Here is an 11424-nt window from a genome sequence, read left to right as displayed (position 1 = left end):
TTGTTTGTTTTGTTTTCCTCACATTGTACTGATAACTATTAAAGGAACTCTAAACAATGCACCAAATCTCTGCCAGGTAATGTTTGCTTTTTTTTCCATCTCTTCATAAGAAGAGGATTCTACCAGATGAGTAGAGAAAAACAAGTAAACTGATTTACTTGTCCAGCAGTTGTACTATGCTGCTTTACGTTTGTTAGAGAAACACAACCTGTGTGTGGAATGTGTTTGGGCTGCTGGGAAGTGATGAGGCCACTAATAAGGCCCCGTTCAAGTACCCACTGCCTCCTAGCAGAATCACAAGTACAGCAACCCCTGGTAGTCCTCAGTTGCTTGGACCATCCAAAACCTTTGACCACTGTTGTTTCTCCTGTTTCTCCACACAGTGAGGTGGACAATACCCTCATTGTCTAAGTTCTGCTGTATCAAGGGAGTAGAATCGTATCTCCTCTTTCCTAAGTGGTCTTTTAGACATCTGCTGCAGAAGCCATCATGTTCACTGATGATGAAATTATGAACTTTTTTTTGGATGAAAATTTGAAGAAAGCCTGGGGAATGCTGTTATGTTTTTGTGGTTGCCCTTGCAGCTGAATCAGAATCCATTATAGGCTGTTGTTATATAGCCATTATTAATTTATTATCAGTGAATTTAAGCATAAAAAATGAGCAAAGATAAGTGGAACAAGTACTGTCATTCTCTTTTTATCCTGTTATTGTAACACCATTAAGATGGTCTTCCATAGACCAGCAGTGGCCGGGACTGCTGTTGGAGCTGTTATCCTGTAACACAAGTATCTGTTATGGTATTACATGTCCTAGAATCACTTAGGAGCACAAGAATGTGAACATTCATTTTTAAAAAACCCACAATATTCTCACCTCTGTGGTTGCAAAGAGGTGATTCAGACTGAGACTGAGTGAAGCCACTGGTGGCTGCAAGGTGCCTGGCATATAGCATCTCTGAAAGGTGTGAGCTGTCAGCTCTCTCTCCATGCAGTGATGAATCACGCCATGAATAAGATGGTAGTTCTTTTCTGCAACCGTTTTCAAGATTTCAAAACTTCTTTGTTATTCTTCCTGAAAATGGAATTGTGTCTGCAAATCCGGGGAGTGTTGAACTATGATCTCAGAGGGAGGTGGGATACAGACTGTTTCTGACATCTGCAGACAAAATGGCCAGTGCCCTGGTTTGGGAAGGGAGGCTAATGAAGAACAAAAATCATCACTTCTGATCATTGTAGAATGGAGCAGAACAGAGAACTGGACCTGAACGGTTTYTTTGTCTCCCTGCCTTCTGCAAAAGACAAAACAGAGGGAAGTGTCTGCTTTTCTTCTTGTGAAGTTATCAGAGTTCATGAGTTCAAGCAAAATAGTGACTTCACCCACACAGCAGGTTCAGATGAAAGTTTGTTTTCTTCTCTTTTTTCTCTTTTTTTTTTTTTTTTATTTAATATTTCAAAAAGAGACTTGTTTTTTGGTTTGACTGACACTAGCTTTATGGTCTTTGACCATGAAAGCTGACTGGAAGGATATTTATGACAAGAAGAAGAAAAAAGATGTGCTAGCTTATCAGTCCTCTACATTGCATGGTAAGTGCTGTATAAGCACTCTGCAGACCTACAAAAATGATGGGYGTATTGCATAGCCAAATCTGCAGGCCAAAGTCTATTCAGAAGATGAAAGAAGCTTTACATGATAGTTCTAATTTTTGACCAGAATTATTTGTTCACAAATATTTTTTTTATATAACTGGCCAAATTACTGGATGTCCTGTCTGGTAGCAATAACTGCACCATAYAGCAGTGCCATCAGATTTCTGACTAGGTTGTTTTAAGGCAAGATTGACTGTCTGAATGTAACGGTTCTCCTGGAAACCTTTTTGCATTAAAWACTTCATTGTTGAGAGCTAACTGGTAGCAAGGAGCTGATGGTGATATGCAGCACATACTGCAATATACTTTCTCTTGGGGTTTTTTCACTGTGTCCTTTCCTATCCTCCTTCCTGATAGGCTTAAAAGGATTAATAAAATATAAGTTGAACTAATGAAGACCCATTCTTGATGAAAAAGGTACAAGTAGATTTGCTGAATTTAGATGAAAAATTAACTCTGCACCATGGCTTTTAGGCTCTTCAGGGTTCTGAAGGGTGAAAGCAACAGATTGAAGCTTTTCATATCTTGACTTGTACACAAATGAATGCATTCATACTTCAGAACTGACATTTACAGAAATCTGAAAAAAATGATTTCACATTTCCCTCAATAGAACAGAGATTGGAGTATTAACATTCTGTTTTTACTCTTTTGTGTTTTCTGTCTTGATCAAGAAACAACATTTGGAAATCAAACGTGGGGAAAATGACAGGAATTTTGAAGTGCTATGCTTTTAAATTATGTGAAATAAATCAATTGGATTCATTTGAACTGCTTGCAATTAGAGATTCTGGCAAGAGCCATCAAAACTTGTTTCCCCATAGGATAGGTTGAAAATTGCTTTCATAGAAACTCCATACATCTCAGAAAAAAATTACTGACAGCACATTTATCACCATTTTACTGCTACTTATGAAAGTAGCTGTTGGTGATGATTTTATGTAATTAACTTGCTGCAAAATTTCATTAGATTTTCAGCCACAAGCAGTATCTAAATCATGCAATATTCTTCTGTAGAAAAGRCACCTTTAAATATACTCAAATCAAAATCTAGACATCAGCAGACCTCGGTGATAATCAAACAAAGAGGTTATTCCTGTCAAAATTCCTAAGCCAAAGCTATTTTCTCTCTGTCAGTCTCAGACAAAGGTAGCAAAATGCAAAAATCAGTATTTGTGTTAGAAATAAGCAAGAAAAATGGGCATCATTTGTTTCTCTCTGCTTAACAGATGATARTCCTTTCACTAACGATATTGAAACTAATCTCAGCTGAAAATGCAGCAGATTTCGTTCTAGTTATATGCTATTTACATCTTATTAGGTAAACTGACACTGGTATTTGCAGATAATAAAAATATGAAGAAAACTTCAATGGTTTCTTTATTGGGAGGGGAGCAATTAAGAACRATTTTTTTTGGTATGTGTATTTACTGTATAGCTTCTGAGTTTTGTTRCAAGCTATCTCCGGCTATAGCATCCTTCCTGGAACAGAAAGTCTGTTTGCTGAAGAATTACAGGAATAAATTATATTGTAATCACATCAATGAGCAGTTTTTCTCCAGTTTCTAAGGAGCAGAGGTCTGTCCTATGGGTCTAAGGTTCGCAGCCTTACCAATGACTTGTGGTGACTCAGTGCTGTGTCGCGTGATGGACTGTTGAGGGTTTTCAGGAGCTCAAGTATTTATAGCTTCCAGGAATCTGAGTGTGAAGAACTGTGCTTTAAGGTCTGGTAATTAGGATTATGTGGGCTAATTTAATTTTCTTTTCATTTAATGTGTAAGTGTTATGATACCATTGTTAAGAAGAAGAATAGATGTAAGTCCTCCTTCTTAAGTAACTGTTGTAGACTTGCTTACGAATCATGACCACCAGCTATAGCAGGATAGGATTTGAGTAGAACAAAGCAGCAGTTACTCTCAATGATTTTATAAATAAAACATAGTAAAATAAACCATAATATTTCATCATTCTCTTCCCAATTAAATATTTTTGCATTTTCAGAACTTTTTCTTTCCTGTCAAATGCAGAATTTGCATTTGAGAAAGTCAGAGGCTTGAGATGTCCAAAGAAAAAGAAATTTCCACACTTCCACACAACTACATTCAAAGGGATGAATTCAGAAAAATGGTTCTGCACAATGCAAAGTGGTCTAACAAACTGGCCACCAGCAAGAAGGGGTGTGGGTGGCACACTACCAATTAGTAAATGAGGAACACATGAGGAATAAGCTGAATAACTCATTTCAACTAATGTCTGAGTGGATGATTATTTTTCAGTAAATCCAATATTATGTCTCTCTCTATATACATGTCCTTTTGCATACGGACTGTATTAGGCAGTAAACTCATGAAGGGGCCCAAGTCTGAAATACTGCCTTACAGCAGAATACAGACAGAAACCCATAAGGAATAGTTTTGTTGTGCTTGCTTATATAGCCTTAGAGCCACATCTGTGGAAGAAAGTGTGAGTAGAGCTGACGAGCTCTCTTATTAACCAGCTTTCAATATGTAAGCCGAAATGAAAAGTATTTTACAATATTGTTAGAGACTTCTGATTACAGCACTCAGAAAAGACCGTGTCACTGCAGAGTGTGTGGTCTTCTGAAGGAACCTTATCACACTGAGGCACGTTCTACTCGTATTCTCTTTTTTTATCTAAAATTCACAATGCAGTGTAGTCTATAGGAGAATATTCTCAACGTCATCATTATCATTACCATTTGATGTAATTCTGTATAATGCATGTCGCAATTTCACCCATGAATCACCTGCACTAGGGCCTGTTTGCTCAAGAGTATGAGCAAATATGTAACCAGTGACTACTCTTGTCTCCAAAATGCACTGTACAAGCTGCAGTAGTCTTATTTCTTTGCATACATTTTTTTGTAGATGTCTTTCAAATCAAATTCACATGTTTATTGAATGCTCTTTTGAGTATATATATGAAGTACTGTTTCATGTGATCTTGAGTCAATCTTCAGAAGATTGTAAACAGATTGTTTTTTTCTCTCTGATTCATGACCAAACATCCCTGCATTTTTTTATATTCTTATCCCCAAGAAATGTTGTCTAATTTATTTTAAAATATGTGTATATGTGTTTTAAATGTGTGTATGCATATATTTAGAAAAAGAATTTTATAAACAAAGTATCAACATAAATGGCAATTTCTTTATGTTTTTGTGCTGGAAAATGAAGCATTATGTTTTAATGTGGTTTTAATGAAGTGAAGTTAAAGATGCAGTCTGCCTATTTTCATGCTGAAAAGTACTGAGCATATCTCACTTAGGGAAAAAGGTTTGCAAAGTGTGTTTAGGTCTGTTAGACATATGCTGAAGTGAGTGGTTTATGAAGTGTGTGAAAAGACTAGTCAGGCATTAGGTGACCTGGTAAGTACATAAGGTCTTTGAAACAATTAACTCACAAAAAACGCCTGAAATAATAGACTTTTTAACACWGAAAATAGAGAAAGCACAACCATTTATTTTTAATGGAGACAGYTTGTTATTTGCTTCATTATATTCTCATCTGTTAAGTTTATGTTTTTGGTCCATTATTGTAAAGTTTTATCAAGCTCTGACCTCCTCCAGCTGAACATCAATGACAATATTTTAGAAAAATGCCTTGGGCTTCTAGGCGTTTCTGCCAACACCTAGTTTCATGGTGTGACACATGCTCTTTGGCAGCTGTGAGATCCYTGATATTGCCTATGAGGAGACATGGCTCTGGAACACCTGATCAATAAATCATGGCATGAGTTAATCACCTAGGTGTGGAGCTGAGCCAAAGCAGGAGCACCTTCAGATGAACATCGATGGCAGTGTAGGTACCTAGGGAWGTTTCAGCCCACAAATTTAGACTCTTGTGGGGTCTCCAGTGTGCGATCTCAAAGGTTCCAGACAATGAAGGCAGGAAGAGGGATSAGAAAGTAGAAACTAGGAGCACTTTGGAAGCACAATTGCCTTTTTAGAACTCCTGAATTCTTTCTGGTGGGAGCTTCAAAGCTTGGTTGCTTCCTGAAGCAACAATGGTTGGCCAGACATCTTTACTGCTTCCCTGTGTAGGTCASCAAAATTGGTACTGTGGGGAGAAGCACTGGTGGTGTAGAGATGGCTTGAGTCTGGGGGCTGCTGGTAGGCAGCAGTGCTGGGGTGTGACAGGAAAACTCCAGTGCTAGTGGATGAATTAACCTAGTTAAAGTCCCACATAGTGTGCTAGAGATGGCTGCACATTGCAGACAGATTTGTATTGCATACATGAGGCAAGGCAACAGAAAAATCAAAGGCATGAAAACAAAAGTAATGTATAAAAATACAGATAAAACACTAAAAGAACAAAAGGGACAATTAAATATGTAAGAGGGAAGAAAAGAATCAAGAAATGTGGGAAAAAATAGTAGAATTAGAGAAATGACTAGGCCGAATATTTCACAGCCTTATTCTTTGTCATAATTGGCATGTGTGAAATGAATGGATGAACTTTAACAGTTGGTCTATTACTTCACCATTCATACTTAGTGTTAGATTTTCTCTAACATTTTAAAAATAATTTTGTAGAATTCACAGAGTAATTGCCATAAAGGTTAGGTTAAGCATGGCTTGACATCACCTAGTACCTCTTTCCACTAATGTGTTTTATATCAATCTATGGCATGGATAAAGTGATTCTAATAACGTATGTTAAAGCCCTGCTAGACACTTGGAGCCCACTTACAGTCACAGTGTAATTGAGAAGCGTAGCCAGCTCTYCTTTCATATCTTGCAAGATGGGTCTTCATGCTGTTGAATCTGCGGGAATTTTCTGCTGGCTTCATTAGCACAGCTTTCTGCGTGGGATGATACTGATACTGGAGACAACTTTTTTCCTTCCAAACGAACAAGTTTTGCCATTGACGCTCGCAGCTGAATTGTAAACAAGATTCCCCTCCTTTCCCTCTGGCACTTTTATATAAAATGCTTGACTGCACTGGTTACTCAGTCTTCAGGATCTTTTTAGACACAAATGATTTTATACTGACTTATATTTATCTTGATACAGATATCTTTATGTCTAAAGACATATCATTATCTATAGCTAAAGATAGATATAAAGAAGACTTCTACATCTCAGGATGGCCGTATAACTGGAAGACATATTCCTGCTCAGGAAGTCAGCAGTGAAACTTTCCATCGTATCTTCAAGTGAGAATGCTTTGGCTCTTTGCTTGATTTATTCTGCTTTTGCTGTCCCCATGGCTAATCTCTCTCTGGCACAGGACACAATCCACCTTTGCTGCTCTTTCAGTGCTGAGCTTGCCTTCTCACTCATCAGCACATCAGCACAAGGCAATATGTCACATTTTCAGCTGACCTCTCGTTCCCCTGTGTCTTCTGAAGTGTTTACAGCATTTTGCGGCATAGAGCTGGTATCGCCCAGCCTGTGCATAATACACTATGAGTTGTCCTCTAACAGCTTTACAGCTCTCTCCAGACCAGCCGTCTGCTGTCTATTTGAGTTTAGAGATAACCTTGCGTTTTCAGCATAAACAAACCTGGAGTAATATCAGATAACATAAATTAAATTGTGCAGTTGCCCTGTTTGTGAGATATTGCAAGATTATGTTTTTGCTCTCCTTCATCTTGCTTTCAGGAATCTGCTATCTTTTGCAATAATGACAAACTGGCTAGTTTGAAATAGTCTTTAATTTCTGACATTTTATGTTAGGTGATTTTTGTGTGTATGTGTGTGTCTGGTTAATGGCATGATTGCTACCTGATAAATACTCTGGGCAAAGACTTTGCACAGGTCTGTGCACATGCTTAATTTGAAGCACTCCACTGATTTTGTTTGGATTGATACTGTGATTTAATCTCTGTAGGGMTCAGAGTTGGTGACTGAAAAAATTGATAACTCCATGGTAATGCTTGTTGTAACCGCTGTGTGATGGTTGCTTATAGAGAGATCCATGAGTGCTCTGGCTGCATTTGTCACTCACTCTCACTGTGCTCTCAGTGCTCTCACTGTTAGCTGCTAGTGCTCAGCCTTATGTTTCCCTATCTACCAAGGCAACCAAGGCAACTGAGACACTTGTGATCTGTTTTGATAAAAAGAGCCAAAACTTCCAATATTATTCCCAAGTGTACCATTATTGAACACAGGTTTACCCCTGTTAGCCACCTTGGATCTCCAAATGTAACTGTTTTCTTTGCTGCCTGTCCTAATGCAGAAAAAAAGCTGTCTTTTGTTCTGAAGGATTTTCTTGTAGCCTGCCATGACTAGTTCCTCTTTTGAGAGCACTGGGACATTCCTCTGTCTTATCTTTTTGGGGAGAGAAGAAGGAAGTCAGTCACTTATAATCACCCAGACACTTACGCTGATCATGCTGGAAGTCAATGGTAATCCATTGCTTTCTAATTAGTATGTGATGAATGGAATGAAAGTTACTTAGTGTAAAATATTGCTAGGATTCCTAAGCTTGTTTTATTTTTTCATTATTATATTTTTTTTTCCTATAGAACTGGTGTAAGAGGGCTCAGAAGAGATTGTCTTAGGTTAATGTCACAAACTTCCTTCCTTTGTTTACTTCTCCTGTCATCTAGAAGAAGTTTTTAATGTGAACAAATGTAATCCATTTTGGTTTGTCACAAATGTTCACACTTGGTTATGCATAACAACAGTCAATGCTGTTACAGAGTAGTAAGTGTAAATCTGATAATTTAAAAGAAAGGCAGGAATGGAAGGGGAAAAGAATATACAAAACATGCTTATGTGTTATTTAGTTTTGTGATTATAGGTCACCACTGAGCTCCACAATTCTACTGGAAAACCCCCATGGGTCTCATTCTTCAGAAAAAAAAATTGCTGAAGGGGATTTAGGAGGGGGGTTTGGGGTAATGATGTCATTGTCTTGAAGTGGAAGGATGGGAAAACACAGAGCACAGTAAGAAGCTACCTTATCTCTTGCTGTTTGTATCCTGCTCTAACAAGATGGAGGCAAAAATGTAATTAGTAGCATTAGTCACACTGTGAGAGTTGAGTTCCTCAGAAAAACACTCTGCAGTCAAGTTGTGCTGCTATTCTTAGCAATTCTGCAGCCTTGCCCAAACAGATAGAAGATGAGACTGCTGCTGATGAGTCACATTGATGACAAACAGCGTGGATAATGTCAAGTAGGTGTTTGGCTCCTACAAGGTCCTCACAAGTAAATATCTATACCAAAATAACATGCGAAGAGTAGAGAGTGAGACCCCCCTCAAAAGGGTTTTGAAATAGGACTGTAAAAATAGGTGGGATGATGCCTTGCATTTTTGTTTGGAATTTTCATGTCTTGCTTCTAAAACTAAGACTTAACCCACATTCAGCGTTCATAGGAAAAATGGTAGCTGTGAGGCAGGGTTATAACACTCCTTCCTGGGCTCTCAGGTGTAGGGAATGTGTCTGCAAAATTAGGTCAGAAAATACGAATAGACTTAGTGACTTCATGGGAGTCTATCTAACCCAGTGTCTTGCCCTCAAATCATGTGCTGTTCATAGTTGAGGAAAGAGGCATAGAAAATAGGATAGATCACAGAATCACAAAATGGTTAAGGTTGGAAGGGACCTCTAGAGATCATCGAGTCCAATACCTCTGCTCTAGCAGGGACAYGAGGTCCATCCAGGTGAGGCACAGGGTCTCATCCAGGTGWCTTTTGAAGACCTCCAGAGAAGGAGACTCCACAACCTCCCTGGGCAGCCTSTTCCAGGGCTTTGTCACCCTCACAAGAAAGAAGTTCTCCCTCAAGTGGAGACAGAAGGTCCTGTGTTTCAACTTATACCCATTGCCTCTTGTCTTATAACTGGTCACCACTGAGAAGAGTTTGGCCCCTTCCTCCTTACATTCATCCTTTAGGTACTTATACATATTAATCAGATCCTCTCTCAACCTTCTCTTCTCCAGGATAAACAGACCCAGCTCACTCAGTCTTTCCTCATACAAGAGATGCTTCAATCCCTTGATTGTCTTGGTTGCTCTCCCCTGGGCCCCCTCTAGAAGGTCAATGTCCTTCTTGTCCTGGGGAGCCCAGAACTGCACACAGTACTCCAGGTGCAGCCTCACCAGAGCTGAGGAGAAGGGAAGAATCCCTCGACCTGCTGGCAACACTCCTCCTGATGCAGGCCAGGATCCCATTGGCCTTCTTGGCCGCAAGGGCACATGGCTGACTCAYGGTTCTATGCCTTGCTCTGGTATCCTCCAGGGTTACAAGAGTGATTAAGGTCTTTCTAAATTGGCAGTTAGATCTGGACCACTGTTTTGACTTGATGAACCTATTCTCTATGTATATATTTTCTTGCTTTTGACTTCAGTTATTTTTCTGGCACCTGAAACTTTCTGAGGCAATGARCTTCATGATGTAATTATGTGTTATATATATATGAAAGCCTAAATGTTTTTGTCTAATAAGTTCATGTGATGCCTCATGACAACTATCATGAAACCAATAGTTCATGGTATCAAAGTCAAAACTGTGCTTTATAAAGTAATACTTTTTTTACAACGTGTTGCACTAGGCATAGCCTTGTTCTAGGTATTGCAGGTTAATATTTACAGGGAATCTTATGCATGAATTGTCCAATTAATGATGCTTAGATTGGAATTAATTTCCCCTATTTCAGATATCTGAGCAAATCACCTTAGGTTTATTTTTAAGTCAGTTTAAAAAAAAACACACACAAATTTTAAAGCATGATTCATCTGATCTGTTTTAGAACTGTACTGTTGGTAGGATGAAGGGGGCTTTAGAAGTGCTTATGTCTCTATGTTTTCTGTGAAGAGAGCGTAGCTCAAATGTAGATATCTACTATGTAGACCTTTAGCTTTGGTCAAGTGAATATCAGTCACTAGAGAAGAAGATGCATAATCCCATGAAGTGATTGAGCTTTAAGAAAATACTCACCAGAGAATAAGCTACAGTGTATTTTACTCATTGTCCTTACTCTGAGATTGTTTAGGCAAATGGGTGGGTGTTAGTGCGGTCGTAAGAGAAATGGCAAGGAAAGTTCATCCCATTTTTTYATCCAATTCACTCATAAAATCAGATTTTTTTCTGTTTGTGCCTGACATCRTCTGTGTCCATGATTTCTTTTTGCTTTGATAGAGATTTATCTATAATCTCAAGAGATGCCGTTTCTAGGATGATGCAAGTGTTTCATCTGGACTGTAAAGGAGGTTCCTAGCACTGAATCTTTTTAAAGGTCAGMCAGAACTTTATGATTAATGCTACCTTGCTTGTGCTTGGCAGACAACAAAAGGGAAGAAAACAGAGCTAAAAAAAAGTCAAGGAAAATTGAAAAAAATATTTGCTTCTTTAACTGAAACGATGTGGAAGGTAAATGTTATCCTCACAAACACCTGCAGTGCAAAGAATTGGTGAATAAGAGATGAGCCCTGTGAGGGGGGAGTTGATCTCTGTACCCATGAGATAGTGAGCATCAGCTTGCAAAAGCTCTGGTGGCATTCTTTGAGCTTAGAACTTGCTATCCCACATCCATTCCAAAAATTTGATCTCACTGGCAGCACAGGCATCTGTCACTGCCATGCCACATGTTGGCACAAACACACCGCAATTGCAATTGATTTTGCACTTTTGATGTCAAATCTTTGCTGATCCCGATGTCAAACCCTTAGTATATGACTCTGCTAGGTAACTAGAAATGATATTTTGATTTTAGAGATTTTCCAGTGAAAAGATTGTAAAGAAAATTGATCCAAGGACATAAATCATCCTAGCTGAGCCAATGTTTAAGCATTCAAGAGCCTC

General features: G+C 38.6%; 1 protein-coding gene across 1 annotated transcript in view; it reads left to right on the top strand.

The window, feature by feature from the left end:
• The first annotated feature begins 1507 nt into the window (after positions 1-1507).
• Positions 1508-11424, top strand: part of MLIP (muscular LMNA interacting protein) — an 82409-nt gene continuing 72492 nt past the window's right edge. Inside the window, exon 1 of the mRNA XM_026034298.1 lies at positions 1508-1586. Coding sequence (XP_025890083.1) covers positions 1508-1586 — 79 coding nt within the window. The remainder of the gene's footprint in view (positions 1587-11424) is intronic.

The sequence above is a fragment of the Nothoprocta perdicaria genome, unplaced genomic scaffold, assembly GCF_003342845.1.
Source record: "Nothoprocta perdicaria isolate Ctin4 unplaced genomic scaffold, notPer1 scaffold_141, whole genome shotgun sequence".
NCBI lineage: Eukaryota > Metazoa > Chordata > Aves > Tinamiformes > Tinamidae > Nothoprocta > Nothoprocta perdicaria.
Note: the sequence above shows the minus strand (reverse complement) of the source record. Positions and strands in the feature narration are given on the sequence as shown.